Source organism: Nipponia nippon, unplaced genomic scaffold (genome assembly GCF_047370975.1).
Source record: "Nipponia nippon isolate SJK-2023a ecotype South Korea unplaced genomic scaffold, ASM4737097v1 scaffold_1, whole genome shotgun sequence".
Taxonomy (NCBI): domain Eukaryota; kingdom Metazoa; phylum Chordata; class Aves; order Pelecaniformes; family Threskiornithidae; genus Nipponia; species Nipponia nippon.
The window spans coordinates 26056626-26077116 of NW_028262290.1; the positions used below are offsets into that span (position 1 = coordinate 26056626).

Genomic DNA, 20491 nt, shown 5'->3' on the forward strand with positions numbered 1-20491 from the left:
CGGGTGTTGTTATCTCAAGAGTCTGGCAATGACTTGCCTTTCTAAAAATTTAAATACAACTCGAATGGGATACAAACAACTCCAAATCTGGTTAATTAAAAGACAGTATTTTTCAAGCACTCATTTATATCTGAAGTGCTCCAGAAGATACATAGCCAGGAGTCTGGCAGTTTTAATTCATGATGCAATGCAATAAGACCCCAAGAGCATTAAAATAATAATTTCAGCAGAATTCCAGCATCCCAGACTACACCATGTGCCACACTGGAGACTCTCAAACACCAGAAAAGGCATAATTTCTTTTAGAAAACACAACACTATTTTTAAAGAGTAATAAGCAAACACATACGCATAGCCCTGAGAAGCAACAACACAAAAATTTCACTTTATTGTGCTCTGTGAAGTGCCTCTCAGACTGCAGGAAGGGAGCTCAGCTAACAAAGTACAACTTACTTTTCTCCTGCTGGAGTATTTTCAGGGACAAACACACTGTAGGACATGTTAGTGAACTGCGGAGGTCGGGAGCCCACCAGGATGGAAATGGAGGCGTAGGGGCTTTTATTGCCGTACTCATTGGTGGCTTCCACAGTAACCATGTACTCCTTGTTCCACGTCAAAGGCAAGCCAGTCGTCATGATAACACCAGTATCCTTATCTACTCGGAATCGCTCTTCACCACCTATCAATATATGCACAAAGCTGGTCTGAAAAATGCCCCACAGCAAGAACGTTTGCATCCTCACTATTTTAAGGTAAGCTATCCTCAAATCATCTACTTATGTCCTTGCATGCACTTTTTTCCTCTCCAGTTGTGCACCTTATCTTTCTACTCACACCATGCTCTGTTGACCAGTGCAGTGTCAAAGGGACGAGAATGGGCGAGAAATGGAGCCTTAAGCTAATGGTAAGGCTGCAATTGATTTCAAAATAGAAGTAAAGCAAAGAAAGTGGCAGCAATAAAGATTTCCATCCACATAACTGTTTTACTTAAAGCACCTGCAGCTTCTATTTGCTGTATTTGCTGTATCTTTAAGGATTCCCTAAGGGAAAAATCTATCAACGAAATGATAAAATGTGAAATTGTGAAGAAAAATCTGCAACTTAACAGAATTTTACCATTTTTTTCAGAATAGACCTACCTGCAATGAGTGTGTAAGTTATCCCGGCACTGGTGTTTTCATTGCTACTGTAATAAGCGACAAGCTGGTAGACAAGAGTGCCTTTTCGGGCGTCTGGATCTACACGTGCCAGGTAGGGGTATGGGTACATGCCCCAGGACAGAAGTTCCTCTTCTGGGGCAAGGAGTGTCACGTGGCAGAGGTACCAGTCATTATCTGCAAGAGATGCATGGATTTCTAGGCAGCTTGTTCACAAACTTTAGTAGGGAATGTTTAAGATCTTATCCATTAGTATCTGTAAACAAACTGAATTGCCCATCACATTCAGCCTATTGCCTGTGCAAAAAATTCAGTACAGATACAGACTTTGGCAGCTCAATGTGCATTAAGTGCAGTTAACAACTAATTAAAAATACTTTCAAGAACAGCTTTTAATTAATTAGATATGCATATTAAATACTATGTCAGTTACACCACTTGCCATGATACCGTTTCAAGAGCGTACTTATTCAGACTCAGATGAAATTTGGCCTTTTTATTTTCAACAAATTCAGCATAAATGTTGCCAGTTCTACCAAATCAGGTTTAGAGCTTATTAACATATTTCTCTTAAAAATCAGTGCAAGTGGTAAGCAATCAAAACTCCCTAAAATTCTTCCTGCTCCAACACTCATTTGTTTAGTTTTCTCAAACCACTGGATATGCAAGGAAAGGCAGACGTGCCTTCCCCTTCTGCGCCCAGCATCCCATCTGGTTGCATCTTAGGTGAGTGAAACACTGGCTTTGAAATGGAAACCCGCCCCCCAAGGCAAAGCCTCCGGCTTTGCTTCTGCAGGGAGAGGCAAGGGAAGGGGTTAGCTCAGCCAGCAGCTGCAGGGAGAGAGCAAGCCCTACGTACTGGCAGGGGAAGCACAACACAAACTGCTCTCTGCTGGGCATGGAGGATCTGGGGTTGGGAGCAAGCACCTCCACCTGAATCCCTGGAGAAAAATGGCACATACGTTGACTGTGCCTGTATTGCTTTGTGGCTAAGAAGTGAACTCCGATACCTAAAACAACGGGTGCAGACAATTGCATCTGCCCAACCTTGGACTGTCAGACTTGGGAGCAGCCTGGAAGGACCCGCAACCACTGGTAGCATGGTCCGAGGGCGTTCAGGTAGCAGGGTTGACCGTCAGTGGGACAACTCCTGGGATCACCCCAGATCTGCTGCTGGGGTGGCTGTGCCACCGCTAGTGCCAGCCCAAGAAAAGGGGTGAACTCCTGACGTGCAGAAGGGCTGTCACCAGAGAAGAAAGAGAAGGAACCTTCTACTGCAAAGAACCCATAGAGATTTAATCACAGTATTTTTACCTCTTGGGAGACCTAAATTCAAACCTTTTGAACTCACAGAAACTTGCTAACAGATGCTAAAGGTACATATGAGCTTCTTGAAGGAATTTGCCTAAGCACATTTGTGTTCCATAGGTGGCTTTGAGATTTGACTTCAAATCAAAATTAATATATTATTGAATATATAAAATAAGTGCAAACAAAAAAAAAAAACCCTAAATGTAGGAAGGGGGGGAAGTAGAAAAGTACACATGAGAAATGCACGTTGTCTGCCTGATAAAATATGATTGCATACTTGAACAAACTGCACTGAGGTTGCAGGTCTGTTAAGGGCTACACCACTCTCAAAAGAAACACCCACCCAGGTGTCCATATGTCTCATACAGGAAACCCTTGATCTCTGCCTTCAGAAAGGCCACATTTCACATAGGATGGAAGAGGACAGCAGCACGTGGACAAAAGCAGCACCAAAGGCAAGAAGTAAGCTAGAAATTCCAAACAAATTTTAACTGCAGACATCAGGGATCTGATACTAAGTAAAGACTACCCACAGATGGAGCATCCACTGACATGCAAGACCTGTATTTACAAGCAGCCTTACCCCACAGTAAAAATATGTACTGGACAAATTTACCAGACGTAATCATTCCCAGGAGGGAAAAGACTTCATTGAAGTTTTGTGGATTTTTTAGAAGTATTTAAAATATTTTAAGACGTGGTTTCTTTAGCTAGAGGAAATTCTTAGATTACATGGTTTCTGGTTTTCTAATGTACTGACATTGCATGCATGGGAACATCTGTTAAACACGCTCCTCTAAGAATTTTTTTCTCTGTATTGCTTGGTGTAACACAAGGCACAACCCTCAGCACAAGCAAGTGGCTCACAAGAGCAGCTGTAGCGGTCAGTATTTTATCCGTAGCCAAGAGGGAGCGCTGAGAAACACACATCTTAATTAACCCAGACACAGACAGTGTCATTTTACTAGGGCCAAGTAACAGAATGAAAACCTGTAGGCACACGGCATTAAAAATTATTTCTGTTCATTCATTGGTCTAATTCAAGCAGTCCTAATTTCTGCGGAGACAAATACCTAGTCAAGCATTTTTCCCATTTAGTGAAACCTAGAGAATGATTTCAAAGAATTATAATTATATGGCTTTTTCCTTAATATTGTCTCATGTAAGCGATCCAAGTGTTAAATATCAATCAATAACAGAGTCCTAATCCTGCTGTAAGAACTGTAAAAACCACCACCATGTCAAAGTGTCAGCCCTAAACCAGAGCTTTATGCTTCAAAAAAGACAGACAAGGGAATAAATTTCACTGAGTTCAGGACACCATGTCAGGGTAAATATTTGTGTTGTTCAAATTAACGATAATTTTCTGGACTTTTGCAAAAACTTCACCTCTCCCCCTCTGAAATGTGTATTTAAATAGACTCGTAGAATCATAGAATCATTTACGTTGGAAAAGACCCTTAAGATCGTCAAGTCCAACTATTAACCTAGCACTGCCAAGTCTACCACTAAATCATGTCCCTAAGCACCATGTCTACCCTTCTTTTAAATACCTCCAGGGATGGAGACTCAACCACTTCCCTGGGCAGCCTGTGCCAGTACCTGGCTACCCTTTCGGTGAAGAAATTTTTGCCTAATATCCAACCTAAACCTCCCCTGGCGCAGCTTGAGGCCAGTTCCTCTCGTCCTATTGCTTGTTACTAGGGAGAAGAGACCGACCCCCAACTCACTACAACCTCCTTTCAGGTAGTTGTAGAGAGCAATCAGGTCTCCCCTCAGCCTCCTCTTCTCCAGACTAAACAACCCCAGTTCCCTCAGCCGCTCCTCATAAGACTTGTGCTCTAGACCCTTCCCCAGCTTCGTTGCCCTTCTCTGGACACGCTCCAGCATCTCGATGTCCTTCTTGTAGTGAGGGGCCCAAAACTGAACACAGTACTCGAGGTGCGGCCTCACCAGTGCTGAGTACAGGGGGATGATCACTTCCCTCGTCCTGCTGGCCACACTGTCTAATACAAGCCAGGATGCTATTGGCCTTCTTGGCCACCTGGGCACACTGCTGGCTCATATTCAGCCCTCACTGAACCTTGGTAAAATTGTGACGTTAGCAAAGCCTGAGATCACAGACTCATGGGATGGTTGAGGTTGGCAGGGATCTCTGGAGGCCATCTGGTCCAACCGCCCTGCTCAAGCAGGCCTACCTAGAGCTGGTTGCTCAGGACCATGTCCACATGGCTTTTGAATACCTCCAAGGAGGGAGACTCCACAACCTCCCTGGGTAACCTGTTCCAGTGAACTAAAGTTCTGGGGATTGGATTTCAAGAAAGATGTGGACCAGCTGGTAAGTGTCCAGAGAAGAGCAAAGAACACAACCAGAAAACATGGCCTGTCAAGAAAGGTGGAAAGACCTGGAGATTTTCAGGAGACTGCAAGGGACATGCTAACAGTGCTATAAGATGCCAAAGGACTGATGTATGAAGTCAGTCAGCTGTTCCCTACCCCACAAACCAAAAATAACAAACTCTCATTCTCAAGGAAAAGATTTGCATTAGATGTTGGAGCAGGGGGAATCCCCCAGCAATTTTTGAATTATAAGGATAATGGAACACTTGATAGCAGCTGGAGAGGCGAGAGATCATCCATCAATGAGATCTTTAAGACCTGACTAGACAAATATCTGCCGGCAATCACTTTGTCACAGCACAGCCTGCCTCTAGGCAGGGGCACGGTACCAGCAAGACTGTTAAATCCTTTCCATCATACTTTAATCCCCCTGCCCTTCAGCTTTTGCACCTCATTGATTTCTGAAGCTTACATGTTCACGTGTCACTTGTTCCCCAGCAGCCTGAGGGAATTTCTATCACAAACATTCTTTAGACCTTGTGTTTTAATTTTTGCTGTTCACTTAAAGGTAAGAAGTGAGGGAAGGAACGAATGTCACTCTAGAAACAGACAGCACCACATATGAAAGGAAAAACACAGGACGAGGCCAAACCTGGAGGGCCCTGGTACAGCAGCAGGTGGTAATAAACCTCAAATATCAGGCAGAACATCTTTCTGCAGCTGAGACCTGCCTCACTCCTTCAGCCCCTCAGCATTTATTTCTGCTTTTAAGGCTTGAAGGAGCAGAGCTGTTCTCTCTGTGCAAGTAAACAAAACTTAAACTGAAGCAACCTGCAAGCATGCTGACAAAACAGCCCAGGTTATCTGCATACAGACATCAGAGCTCTAATTCTGGCCAGGAGTGAATGGAAGCAGTGAGGTGGGTGTTGGTCTCTTTTCCAGAGTAACGAGTGATAGGATGAGAGGAAATGGCCTGAAGTTGCACCAGGGGAGGTTCAGACTAGATATTAGGAAAAACTTCTTCACTGAAAGGGTTGTCAAGCATTGGAACAGGCTGCCCAGGGAAGTGGTTGAGTCTCCATCCCTGGAGGTATTTAAAAGACAGGTAGACGTGGTGCTTAGGGACATGGTTTAGTGGTGGACTTGGCAGTGCTAGGTTAACAGTTGGACTTGATGATCTTAAGGGTCTTTTCCAACCCAAATGATTCTATGATTCTATGATGAAAAGATTGTTATAAGGGTCAGGTCTAAGTTGGAGCAAGTCCCAAACTCTAAAAAAAGCAGTGTTGAACATGCACCAGAGATTAACTGGAGGGCAGTCAAACAGCCCTATTCTGCCCTGTCATTCAGAAAAAGCTGTTCAGAAGCAGCACTTTGAGCCTTCGCTACTCAGGATTATGAACATTTCTGTTCTGGTAGCTGTCTCCTCTTTGCACAGATACTAGGCACAAGAATCTCAAGGATTTTAAGATGTTACAGACGTGTCATTCAAATACTATGTAAAATTATTGCATTGACTTGAAACAAGTCAGTGAAACAAAAACAGTCTTGATAAAGCAGGGTTTTTTTTCCAGCAATGCATTCGTTTTTCAACTGTCATAACTGCAAAGGCATTAACAGATCAGTTCTCTGAAATCAATAATGTTTTATTTTGTTCCACTGACACAACCGCAGCATCCTATTAAATCAAAATGCAACATCATCCAGTGATGTTACAGCTCACCCATTTTGTCAATATGAATCATCCACTGAAAGGAAGGAAATAATCAGGAAACCAGGCTCTATAACCTGTGCAACAAGACTATCAACAGGATAAAACACCTGGCCTCTGCCCCATGCATTTGAAAAAGAGTCTTGGTATGATCAACCTAGAAGAGAACATTAAGGGGCTGGTTTTGTTTGCGATACCAGTATATCCCCGAGGCTTCAGCTCTACCCCTTGTTTACATATAAGAAAAGCATATCAGGGATGGCATGCAAGGGATGTCAACCAACCACCAGCCAAGAGAAACCTAATTAAAAGTTTTAGGACATAGCAAGTGCAAGGATGGGGGAGCTCACCACATGGCCATCCATGCAATGAAGAGCTGCTAACTTTCTGTCTTTGAGAGCTAAAGAGATCAGAGCAGATCTGGCTTCAGCAGATCAGAGCAGATATACCTGTGCCACCCTTGGACCAGAGCATGAAGGCAAAGAAAGAACTGGAAAAGGATTTTAAACTGCAAGTGGCTATTCTTGCAAGCTTGTATCAATTCTGTGTTCCTTTAATCACTTATTTTCCTCCCCTAACGTAAGGAGGAAATGTGATAGAAGTAATTTTCTTTTCCCAAGATGAGGATTAGAGCTGTGCTGACTGATGTGGGTTTGATGGGACTAATGTTAGGAAGCTGAGAAGTAAAAAGTGCATAAAAAATGGTAGTTTATATTTTGCTTATATCCCCTTTGGCAAAATGAATCATTTTAATATAAAAGAGACAGCATGGTATGCGAAGATGTTTCTGAAGTACCCAGCTTGAAACAGGACATCAAGGCGGGATGCCTACACAGCCTCTCATTGTGCTGTCAGGCCACACTGTTACCCCTCAGTGGCAGGGCAAGACACAGGAGCCTTGCCTCGCTATTGAACCCTCACTAGGAAATCCACACCTGAGAAATGGTTACTATCATGGCTAAGAAACCCTTGTCATCTTCAGGACTGAAACACAAAATTAGTTTCAAATGATCTGTATTTCCTCAAATTAATAAGAATGTAATTGCCAGAAAACACCTGACGCACTGAATAAGTTAACAAACTTCTATCTCAAATACCATACAAAATTATATTTGAGATAGAAAATATCTTGTGTATATACATACATATAAATATAACTTGTCCTAGAAGTCCTGTAAATGCTTGTCCTATAAATTTGCAATTTCCCTTATAAATTACAATTTTCAAGAGTAACTTTTTAAAAATGTAATTGGATATACTGAAGACTATGAAAAGATCAGTGTGTTTCGGTAGAAGCAAAAAGAAAAAAAAAAAGACTCATCTATTTAGGCTGAAGTTGCCGTCAGGCTCCAGGGCCCCCTGCAAACAGGGCAGGTATGGAGGCAGTAGGGTAAAATGCCTCACAGGCAGCAGCTTGCATAAAACGTGACAGCAGGCAGCAGCCATCCCAATGAACACCTCCAACATGATGTGTTCCCATGTTAACACGGCACTTCAGCGTGAAGACGGAGGAACCATCCCGTTTCCGAGATCTATAGCAGAGACCAGACTCTCTGCTTGCCACAAGAAATGCTTTTCTTTTTTTTTTTTTTTAATGTTTAACGTTACAGTCATCAGGGGTTACAACGTGCAGCTTACGCTCCAGTCTCCCAAACATGACAGATCTGAGGAGCCTCAGGAAAGATCAAGGGAAGGAAAACAAAGGGGATTTGTGCAGGAGGATGAGAGAAAACATGAGACTAATCGGAAGCTGTAATCCTTAGAGTTTCAGGATACCACACTTCCCATCCCTCCCCAACAGAGAAGGATGTAAAGATGAGCCACTGACAATGATGAACGCTTCCCTTCCCTTAGCTAGCAGCCCCTTCCCCTTGAAGAGGCTCCAGCGAAGAGGATACGGAGACAAGGCCTCCTGCTCTCCTGGGGGAGCAGAGAGAAAGCCCCGGCTGTCATCGCTGACTTCTGTGCAAGTCAACAGGGCCAGAATGGGGGTGAAACCCCCCAGCGGACTTACTTAAACCACAGGCATTACGGATGAAGCACAGCTTTTATGCCCCTCAAAAGTTACAGACAACCAATTCCCTCTACTGTCATCTAATGCTGGCATAATATTAGATGAAAATGTCTCCTTGTTTTGTTGTTTCTTCTTGGGTTTTTGGTTTTGTTTTGCTGTTTTCTTTCAAGCACTGTTCGTTTCTCTCACTCAGATTTTGTAAGATAGCTTTGCATAAACCACCTTGCAAATCATAAATGCCAGTTCATTGGCCTTTTTCATAACAAGATGCTCTATGGTTGCGAGACACACTGGTGCCTCAGTTTCTAACCGTTATCCATGACTAACAACAGATATTTTTAAAATTCAAGCTGCTTTTGAACATTCCAGTCTATATTTTGTAGCTATGGTCAGTCATGTACTCCAGTACTGCCTGAGGATCAGACAAGATTGGATCACTGCATTAAGTATCTCATAAACTAACTCTAAAACATCCCTGTCCTCCAAGCACCTGCAATCCAGTTCTCATCCACTATGCAGTATCCTACAAACACTGAAGTACTGAATCTGAAAAAAAATTACAGTACATATGGACATGCCTCATGAAAACTCTTCCATGTGTATTTTTGTGCCTTTCAGAAATTTCCCCAAAACTAAAGTATACATAGGAATAATCTACTTAAGAGTATTTAAACTTCCAACAAAATGTCTTATAGCAGTAATTAATCTTTAACCAGAGTTCATCTTCACTTTTAGAAATGCCTTTTAGCCTAAAGAAGTGATATTTACAGTCATGCTGCCCGCTGTGACCCCTCTCTCCTGCCCAAGCGGCTTTTGAATCTGGTGGCCAGTTTGTTCCTATAAGCTTTATGAAAATCAGCAGCTGGCCAGAAGATGGGGATCCCAAATAAGGGTGCCCAGTGAGGGAAAGGAAAAGGGAAAGCAGCTTTTGCTTGGTCTGGATGAGCAGACCGGTCAGCAACGCCTACAACGCTCATGCGTCTGTCCCAGCTACTGCATGTGCATCCCTCCTGGGAGAAGCCCTGGGGCGAGGAGGAGGTCTCACAGCGGGGAGAGCCTTCATGGCACAGGTCACCCCTCCAGAACTAAAGCCTTAATTTTCTGAATTTCTTCAACTCCCTCAAGAAAAGTTGTACAAGGCAGTTTTAGCACAGCTCGTCTGCTGTCATGAAAATGACGGGTCAGCTCCACCCCAAACACCAATGGGAGATTCCTGAGGGTGATGTTTCTGTTAATTAACAGATTTGGTTTCTCAAAAATACTGCTAAGGCTTGGATAAAATGCTCAGGGGCATCACATCCCCTTGTAACCCACTAGCATACCAGCTGGACTCTGTTGGACTAAGTAGAGAGGGCCATGTTTTGAAGGCAGACTAATATCCTCACTATCCCAGTTACAGAAATAGGTCTCTCTACTCCCTTGAAAGCCCACAAACCACTACATTAGCTTGTGGGTAAACAGCCCACAGCCACAGAACAGCTGGGCAATGCGACTATAGCAACTGCCTCATCTAAAGCTACGTCAGTGGGTTTCAGTTTTCCCTCCCTGGTTAACCACAGCCATCAAGCTCGACAGACCAGCCTGCAGAGATCACTTTGCATTATTTTCATGACATATTTCTTAATACACACCAGCACTTTGACATGTTTTCCACTCATACACCACCTCTCTAATTTTAGGAGGCAGGGTCTTGCTTACCTCAATACCACCTATAGACTTATCCCATGGGACCATCAGAGCTAAAAGGCAATTGCAAGTGCTACTGTACACACGGGCAGCATAGAGAAATCTTCAGCTAATTTTTCACTTTTTGTGGTAAGGCAAAGCTACAGCGAATACCTCCATCACACTGGGTATCTGAGACACCTGCGGCATTTGTTGGGCAGCAAAGACATCTGTCTCCACAGGCAGATGTCCGTACATCACAGGAAAAGCTTCAGGCAGATGCAGGAACAGAACTGCAAAATCCATTGTATCTTTTCTGCTACCACATCGTCCTGCCCTAGCCTTTAAAGCTTGACTGTGGCGTCATCCTCTAGTTTTTAAAACATTTCCTTTTTTTTTGTTTGTTTCCAGAGGAAGGCTCTGAAGCACTGTCAGACCTGTGATTACAGAAGTAGCATCTTTGCTTCCACCCTTAATCTATTTTATCTGCCAACAGCTGTCCATTGCTACCCAACCACGAGGATTAGGGACCCTTCACAGCACCGCAGAGAAGGTGGGAAGTACAATTATATACAGGATCTCAAAAGCTGCGAGATGACAGAATTCTTCATAAAACAAGCTTTTTACTACAGCTTGCCATGTTAACAGCCTACTATTCACCATTAAAAGATGCTATTAAACACTATACAATCCCTAATTATTTGCAGGCACGTCAGTTGCTGAAGAAGTCAGACCATGCTGACATAGTAAAAATAGCTGAGGAGTCAGCAGCACAGAGGACATTTGGGGAATTTTTTACTCTTTTTTTTAAAGAAGGAAAGTGCTGCAAGACACAGCTGCAATCTTGGCATTTAAAAGTTGCTTCTCTTTGCAAATCATTCAGCTTTTACTGTTGATACGAAGGAGAGGCATCTTCTTTAGGTTTGTTTCCACCCCTCACAACTTCATCTTCCACGCTCTGGTCAATATTTCACAAAGCAGGTGAAACGATACAGAAAAAATTTCTGTGGTACAACACACTCCAAGACTACTTATGTCACTGAACTGAAATTACCTGCAAGGTCTCTTGTCTGCCAACAAAAAGGGGGCTCAAAACGTATACTCACAAATTCTAGGAAGATTCCCAAACATTTTTTATAAGGGCAGCATCATTAAAGAAACCCAACATCCTTTGAGGAGCCTACGACTGGACAAGCTCCCCATCGCTGCCTCTGTCTTCCCGTTGTCCCACACAACACAGCACCCACTTTTCCTTATTAAAGTGACACTTATTAAGTTTAAAGTAGTTTGTGTGGGGCATAAAAGATCCTCTTCCTGAGAGGCAGAGTCTGATTGCTGCAGTGGTTAGGAATCACCTTGCTTCCAGTCCCAGTCTTTCTGCAGAAAAGCTACAGGCATTTGTTCCTATGTCAGCATTGTCCTTTAACATAAGTAAGTCTCTCCTTGAGGTTTGTTCAAATGGTTTCAAAATAAAAAGTTGCTGCTGAGGCTTTGTGCAATAGAGCTGTTCCTGTGACCATACTTTGAGTGTATTAACTTCTTTCCAAACACTTAAAAAGTTATCGTCCCCAGCAAAATACCAGTACTTTTTTTCAGCAGCAATAGCATGTTCTATATGTACAAAGAGGTGCCAAAAAGAGTTGTAGCAATATTTCTTGTCAACACCATTGGATGCAGCTGTAAGAGATGCACCTCAAACCCAGCAGCACATGCACCTTTGGTAAAGGCATTCAGAGGTGTGTTTGGATTAACCAGAGCAGCAGCCTCCAAAGGAGCAGCGTGCTGGTTCCTGTGCTGTCCCCTAAGAAATGAAAAGGTAGAGTCGACAGCCTACCTCCCAGTTCTCCTTACATGCTGAATTTCTAAACAGATCCTCTTCGACTTCCACGGCCATATCCCTCGCCGCTTTGCTACTTCTCTCCCCCAAAGCAGATGTCTATTCCATATGTATAGCATTTGTTTACACACTCAAAAGCTCAGCCAACCCACCTGATGTAAAGCAAGCGCATCCGGAGCCAAATGCACGAGCCGCTCCTTACTTTGCTGTCACCAAGCGCTGCTTTTAGGTCCTTCCACCAACAACACTGAGAGCATGCAGGGATATTTCTGGCTTGGTGCAGCTTTGATCTGGGTCTAAAACAGATTTTTAAATGCCTTCCTGCTGTTGTAATGTAACGACAACTCAGAAATATGAAATCATAGGCTGTATGAAAGGATTTAAGATGTTAACATTAAGAATAAAGGGCTGAATATTCTATTTTGAAGGCCTGCTATTGCTTTTCTCTTTAACTTGTTATGATAAAGGCTTTCTCATCATTTAAATAGCTTCTTATGTACCTTACTAGGAATACTTGTAACATAAACTTTACCTCTTCAGTTTTTAAGCTTTTAGTTGGTTTCTCAGCTATAGACTTTACCAGACATTCTTATTTATTTATTGCCTCTGGGTCATTATATATTTTGACATAATTTTTTTTTGCAGTAAGATTCTTCCGAAGATACATACAGACAGGGTAACACAAGAACCTTCATCTTGGAGCTTGGGGTTTTGTCTAATGATCCTTGGCCATTAAAACAGTTTCACGGTTTAAGTGAAGCAAGCTTTTTCTCTGTTGGCACCTGAATTTGAAGGCATGGCAATGGTATCCACAGATGGTTTTAATCAGTCTGACACCAGGAGGGGAAAAAAAAAAAAAAAAAAAGAAAAGCAGCATATAGTATGACCTCCAAACCTGATTGCCAGGTCAGATTTCTGTTCCTGGAGTCAGATTTATTTTGTTCTAAAAATGTCAGGGGTGCCAGGAAGCAATGGGCCATTTCTGGCTCCATAAAAAAAAAAAACAAAACCCAAACCCTAAGCTATATCTTGATTTGAAATCATAGCCAGCAACATATACGGATTACTTGTTAGTTTTTACAAAAGCTGTACGATGTGGATTGAAAGGCTTTCCTTTCCCAGCAGGCATCCTGGTGGAAGTTTTTTAAGAAAGTGCAAGGGACTCAAACCATGTAATGTTTCTGTGTGCAGTCTAGGCTGTATTTTCAGGAATTTCAAGATTTGACAGATGCCTTTTTAAAATGTAGTTTGCTTCCAGTGAGCCATACAGGTTCAGTACTGATCATATTCTACCATAGGAACAGCACTATGCTACAGCCCCCTCAGTCAGGTTTAAGACCTATCTCCTTGGAATTCAGTTATAGCAGTAAATAGTTGTTATCCCACCTGAACAAGAACAGGGGATGAGAGATCCATCTCAATTCCAAAACATGAAAATACTGAACAGCCTTACAACCGTTTTATTCATTTCAGTCGTAAACTAACTGCTGGCATTTACCTCACTTCGATGTCTTGAGGCATCCCCAATTGAAAGGGTTGCTAGCCTCAAGCTTACTTTTCAGAGCGCTGCAGAAATGCTGGAGGGGGAAGAGATTTGTCTTGCTGGGCTTTTCAGTCTCTCTTGCTGTTAAAGAAAAATAACCTTTGTAGATTATGGAGTGACTTCTTACCACGGCTGTTTTCAGTTTGATAGCACGTGGGCTGTATCTGCGGTGTCGGTGTGTGCAGGAGCATGGAAATCACCCAGGGGGTCTCCTTATTCCAAGCCAATGCAGCATGTGCTCTATAAGCCCTTCGTGGTAGGCGTTTAAGATTAAAAAAAAAAACCAAAACGGAGCTGAAAGTCTGCTAGAATCAAAACACAGGGTAAGAAATTGTGTTCCTTCACTTTCTGAAACATGACAGACAAAGTCCCAAACATAAAGCTTCTACACAGGGTGCACCAGTACGTACCCCAGCTCCAGAAAGGATGGTCATCGGTGGAGGAAGAGGGAACAGTTGTGCAACTGCACACGTCCCACCCTGTGCAAGTCGGTAACAAGTCTGAGAATCTGCGTGGGTGCTTGCAGGTGTGGGCAGGTGTGCGTGAACAGAGGCAGACTTGGAAGGGAAGGGGAGCTACAGCCCTTTCAACCTTTCCCCACCATCCCCAGCCCTTCCACGCTCAGGCTATGCGCTGTTCCTCTGCCTTCTGATGGCGCAGTCAGTGTTTCCACAATGTTAAATGTCCCAGAAGAAAATGTGGAGGAGGAAAGGGCTCCTGTCTTTGTGTCAGAGTCTTGTCTGAACTCCAGGTCCCAATCCCACAACTACGCTCATGCAGAACCCAGAACAGCAAGGCTTTGAGAGACAGAGGCAACCTGTCAGATTCCTAAAGAAGATGCTAACTGCTTGGTGTAGGTAAATAAGACAATTCACAGAAGCCGTGCAAACCTTTTTGCGACGCATAGTTCATGTACCAAGTATATACCCAAGGGGAGAAGAACTGTATTTTCACAGTGCCAGCTACGGTGTCCCCACAGAACAGACGGCAGCCCCATACACATCACTGCTACGAGTACAACTGAGCAACAGGCAGGATTCAGAAAGTTACTGTACTCTATGCTCAGTTCATTTCAGTATTTCAACTGTGTACATGAATACCTTGTCTTCCTAGGACTACAGTTGCAAGAAACGATGCTCTAAGTTACGATCTGACCTTCTCTTTATTTTTTTTTAAGTGCCAAAAAAAGCTTTGCTTTTCTTGAAAAAAACAAAACCCCAAGACAGATGCTTCACTGGAGAAGCAGCACATGTGAAACGCCCAAGTTCATTCACAATTTTTACATAAGAGATGGCAATTAATAAGGGTCCAATAGTTTTGGTTTTCAACTAATGAGGGGATTAAAAGTTTGGCACATGTTCCATAATATTGATTACTATGAGACCCACTGTTAATTATATTTAGTAAGAGGCACGAGGAGAAATGAGGAGCAAACCAAGGTTAATTCTGTTTGGCTTTAGACAGTTCACCAGGTTTCTTCAGGTAAAAAAATGGATGCTCAAAGCCTCTCACTGTTTCATCATCTTCCTGTAAAATAAGCAGCCAGAGAAAGATCCCAAGTTTGTTACTATACAAAGTGATGAGATCGTTTTGATTTTAAAAGCAGCTTAAAGGAGCGTCTAAATGACCTTGTCCCACTTGATCATTGAATTCCTTTCTCCCTGAGGCTCATCTCTTGTCAATAAGTTATCAGTGCATAGACAGTGGCAAAAACATGTTGTACAGCACCAGACTGGAGAGGACAACATGATTACTCGTTTGTACAACACCGCTCACAAGGTTGTTTGCTTTCATTATAAATAAGCAGGACAGTCAAGCAACACATCACCTTTCCAACTCCATCTTCAGCTTGAATGAGAAGTTCTGCTTTCGCTGTCGGGTGATTTGTTTAAAGTTAGTACCTAGAAATACTGTGCAGCAGCGTTTTTATTATGTTAAATGTTTCTCACTTGCATAATGCAGCCCACTCCTGCAAGAATAAGTCTCTCGGAGAGGCGGCTCTGGGATTCGCAGACTGCACACAGTGCGGGATGGTGAAGATCACAGCCCCCCGCACGCTTCAACACATTTGCTTTCCCCCCAGCTCTAGTTTGGCATTTCCTGAGCATTAGGCTGTAAAAACCATTTATGGAAAACTCTAAATATTCCCCCTACAAAGAAGCTGTAAACGTCTAAGAAAAAAAACCGAACAAAAACCAAGCAAATGATAACCAGTAACATTATCAGAGCCCTGAGCTACCATTACAAACACACTATCAAACTTACTCAGAATAAGATGAAAGTAACACATGGAAAGGATGGCTTTAGTAGCCATAATGTACCTCAAGCTTAACACGGTTTAAGAAGTTTAAAGAGTCTAGCCGTTCTCTTTGCTGTTATTAGGAGAAGCACATACAGTATGCAAGCCATTGATGCATTGAGGATTTACACAGTGGTACAACATCTCCACTTTGTTCTCTACACCGACTCCTATGATTCCAGATTCAGGGGTTTTTTTTTTATTTTTTGCTCATCCTAAGCCCAACAGCTTCATTCCCTTCCCGTGCCCTGCCACCGCTGTGGCTGACTTCCAGCATCACTTCAGCGGGGTTCAGCGAACGGTCGCAGAAGGATCCCCAAGCGCAGTGGGCTTTAGCTGCAGGTCCATAAGCGCACACCCCCAGGTCCGCAAGCACACACCCCCAGGTCCCTAAGCGCGCACCCCCGGGTCCCTAAGCACACACCCCCGGGTCCCTAAGCGCGCACCCCCGGGTCCGTAAGCGCGCACCCCCCAGGTCCCTAAGCGCGCACCCCCGGGTCCCTAAGCGCGCACCCCCAGGTCCGTAACCGCGCACCCCCGGGGCAGCAGCACGTCTCCCTCCCCAGGTCACGGAGGACGACAGCGAACTGAAGAGGTTCTCTAGTAACTCTGTGATTTTATGAACTCCCCTCGCTACAAAACAAGCTGTCTGCTGTGGTGCGTCCCCTTTTTTTAACAAGCTTTAACTGCTCCTTAACCCATGAGGAGACTCCTCTGCTCCTACAGAAGTGAACCTGCTGTGACAGGAATTCCTGACAAGACAACACAACCAAAACACCATTGCCCACGTTTTCATCCGTTCCTCCACAGACGGGAGGCGAAAGCTGCGCAGCCGGTAGCAGAGAAGAGCCGGCAGATCCCCAGCTCACCAAACCCGGCCTGGGGGCAGCTCCCGCACCCCACGGAGGGCGGCATCGGCGCGGACGCATCCCCTGGAGTGAGGAGCGCCCGGCGCGGCCGCGCCCGCTCCCTCCCACCCCACCCGGGGCAGCGCCGCGGGGGGACGCGCCCCGGCCCGGCCGCCCGCCCCGGCCCCGCACCCCTACCTCGTCCGCCGCCGCGGTGCACCTTGACCAGCACCTCGGCCCGGCCGCCCGCTCGCAGCTCCCGCCGGAGGTAGAGCCGCCCCGAGGCCCTGTCGACCCCCACGGGGGGGGCGCCGGGAGAGGCCAGCTCGAACCAGCCGCCCGCCGCCCGGTCGCGGCTCCGCGGGACGGTGAAGACGGTGTCGCCCACCCGCGCCCCGGGGGGCAAGCGGGCCGTGTAGCGCCGGGAGCCGGGCCCCGACGGCCGCTCGGGCGGCGGCAGCGAGGGCGCCCACCGCCGCCGCCTCCCGCCGCCCGCCGCCCGCCGGCCGCGCACGGCCAGGCCCAGGCACCGCGGCGGGCTGCGCAGCGGCCGCGGGCGGCCGTGGTCGTGGGCCGCGACGCAGAGGCGGAGGCGGCGCAGCCCCAGCAGCGAGCCCACGGTCAGCACCTGCCCGCTGCGCGGCACCACGAAGAGCAGGCGGCTGCCGGCGCCGGGCGGCCAGGGGCGGTAGGTGAGACGCGCGTTGGCCCCCTCGTCGCCGTCCGAGGCGCGGAGCCGGGCCACCTCCGTGCCCAGCGGGGCCAGCTCGTCCACCTCCAGCGGCCGCGCCGGCGGCAGGCGGGGCCGGTGGTCGTTGCGGTCCAGGACGCGGACCCGCAGCAGCGCCTCCCGCGGGGAGCGGCCCGCCCGCCGCCGCCGCAGCCGGAGCCCGTACGCGGGCTGCGCCTCCCGGTCCAGGCGCTCGGCGGTGCGGAGCAGCAGCAGCCCCCGCCCGCCGCCCAGCCGCCGCTGGAGCGAGAAGCGGGAGGCGCCGTCGCCCTCCAGCGCCCACTCCCCGGCCGGCTCCCCGGGGCCCAGCAGCCTCCGCAGCGGCACCCGCAAGCCCCGCACCCGCGTCCCCGCCGGGCTGTTCTCGGGCACCTGCCCGGAGAAGCGGAGCAGGCGGGGAGCGCCGCCGCGCCCCAGCCCCGCCGCCCCGCAGAGCAGCACCAGCAGCAGGGCCGGGAGCCGCCGCATCCCGCCCAGCCGAGCCGAGCGCGGAGCCGAGCGCGGAGCCGAGCGCGGAGCCGAGCCGAGCGCAGCCGGTCCCCCCGGCGCGGCACTGCGCCCCGCGGCCGCCCCGCACACCCACGCCACGTGGGGAGCCGGCCCGCCCCCACCACGCAGAGCCGCGGGCGGGGCGAGCCCACTCCCCCGGGGCCGGAGGCCCAGCCCCGTCCGTGGCGAAGCGTAGAGCAATTCCGGGCAAATTCCTCATTTTCCCCGATTCCAGAGCTTGCTTTCCGCGCTCCTCTGCCGCCGGCGCGTAGCGTGTCCAGCGGCTCCCTCCCGCGCCTCCGCGGGCGAGGCGGACACGGGAGGGGGAGCGGTGCTGCCCGGGGGGGGCTGCGGGGAAAACGGGCAACCTGCTTTCCTGAGAGTACACGAAAAACTCCAGCCAAGCTAAAAGAGCAACCAGTAAAGGAAACGGAGGAGAAAACACTGTTGCATAAAGGAGAGGGGGCCTTGGGATACTTAAACCGTTGAAAAACCGTTGTCACCAAGCAGACATACTGGGCTGGTCTTGCAAGCGCGGTCTCTCAGGAGCGCGTATACAGGTTGCTGCTCCTTCAGGGAAGATGCTTTTTTGGCAGAAGTGGGAAAAGCAAAACATGTCTCCGCATAACACATGAACAATAGCACCAATTACCGCATTGAAAATACTTCTGTGAAAAGGATTGTGTCTGCTGCTCTTGAGAGCGATACTGAAATGGTCCTTCTGAATTAGGCAAGTAAAGGCATCGGTCCTGCTAAAGATGCGTAAAACAACCTGGGCGTGGGAATCATCGCGCTGGTTATAACGTGGAAGCACGAATGCAAGCCAGACCACTCCAATCACTCCCCACTACTCCTCAAACCAAACATCACTCGTTTTCTCATCGCTCCAAGCGCAAGTCCCAGCATCTTCCATTCCTGCTAATAAACAAGCACAGCAACATCCCCCTTCGCATAGTGACGGTAACAGCTTAGGAACAGCCTTTTGCCGAGCCTCCGCATCCAGCTGGTCAAACTGTGTTAATGTTTTTCCATTAGAAAGGCTCCCTCTCGCTGTTTTGACCACAGTTTTGCTAGTTTTACTAGAAGGCTGTTAGCCAGGCGGGGGTGTTCGTTGCCAGCTGCGTTGTAACTTCAGTGGTAATGTCTCTAGGCTGGAAGTGAAGCTTTGCTCAAGAAAGCCAGAAACCATTTCAGTCAGCTTTAGACAAATATTACGGGCAGCAGTCAAAGGTGACACCCAACTGCTAGATCTGCACCTCTGCCACCTGGGCAATGACCGGTTTTAAGGAGAGGCGAACACTGGGTGATCGCATCACCTTATTACAAGCTGTCAGCTTTTATTTTTACCCTAGGAAGGTGAAGGGGTGATCGTTTCTAAAAACGGGCACGATGTGAGATCTCAGACTGGGAAGGCAAAAAGTAAACCCAAATATTCTTAAGGAATGGTTTACCAGTAACAGCAGGAAAGTAACCAGCAAGATCCATCCATGGTTAACGTGCTGTAGCAAGCTTTGAGCGCATTATTTTTACTCTTTGTGCCCTACTTAAAAATAAAACGTGAATAATTCCCTGCCTTGCAAAGGCACTAGAAAGCTCATTAATGTACCACACTTAATGAGCCAGCCAGACCACCTGAACGAGCGTTCAGTTTAGGACAAGTACTGAGATACGATGCAACATACCCTCTTCTGAAATGCGTTGCGTCCTACTGGCCTTACGCAAACTCTCAACAAGCAAATGAAATCCTCTCGATACCAAGTGCTCAGTTTCCACCTCCATTCCGACATGCGCTACCCTTTCTGTTCTCTTATGTTCACACACGCGTATTTAGAAACATAGGGTTTTGTCTACAGCCTGCTGAGACATGAGCTGGGTTTTACTCACAGTACTCCCTCACACATATGAACCCCCGTATTGTTAACATGCTCGTTAGCGCATCATTTTGGTGATGTAAGTTTAGGCTTCTGCTGCACATCGCTTCCATTGACGGAACTGAAGGCCCACCTTACAGAGCAGAACCAGCGACAGCCTTGCCCCCGGGGGTACTTACTAGCACAACTAGTTATTTTCAACACCCAGCTGCACAAAACCTGTGCAATGATAAAACAAATATATATATGTTTGTGGACACGCATCCTACCCGACAATTTAAAGAGATGCGTGCGTCTGACTGTGATTACCAGCTTTAAAATTATGTGACTGCATTCCCAGCCAGGCACGGCTGAAATATTGCTCTTACTGGTGTCGGGCACTTGTATATGCGTTAAACAGCTGTTTTGAAATGGTAAAAGTTATTTATAATGGGCTATTAAGATGTTTTTTTCAAGCTATAGGACCAAACTGCATTATTTTGTTGGAAATGTGAAAGCATTGATGAAAATACTAAACATCTCAATCACACTTTTCAATGAAAACCATTTTTCTTCTGGAATTGAGGGGCGGGGAGGGAGCCCCGTTCAGCCGAGGGGGACTGGGGAAGTCAAAGCACAGGCTTGTGTTTGGGTCTCTTTAGGGTCAGCGGGTGATATTCTGTCCTGGTAACTACTT

At 46.7% G+C, this 20491-nt stretch overlaps 1 protein-coding gene across 1 annotated transcript in view; it reads right to left on the reverse strand.

The window, feature by feature from the left end:
• The window catches only part of LOC104016504 (neural-cadherin), a 59609-nt gene extending 41686 nt beyond the window's left edge, over positions 1-17923 (reverse strand). Inside the window, exons 1-3 of the mRNA XM_087734492.1 lie at positions 16924-17923; positions 1140-1334; positions 454-679 (exon numbers count right to left, since the gene is read on the reverse strand). Coding sequence (XP_087590618.1) covers positions 454-679; positions 1140-1334; positions 16924-17923 — 1421 coding nt within the window. The remainder of the gene's footprint in view (positions 1-453; positions 680-1139; positions 1335-16923) is intronic.
• Between the last annotated feature and the right edge of the window lie 2568 nt (positions 17924-20491).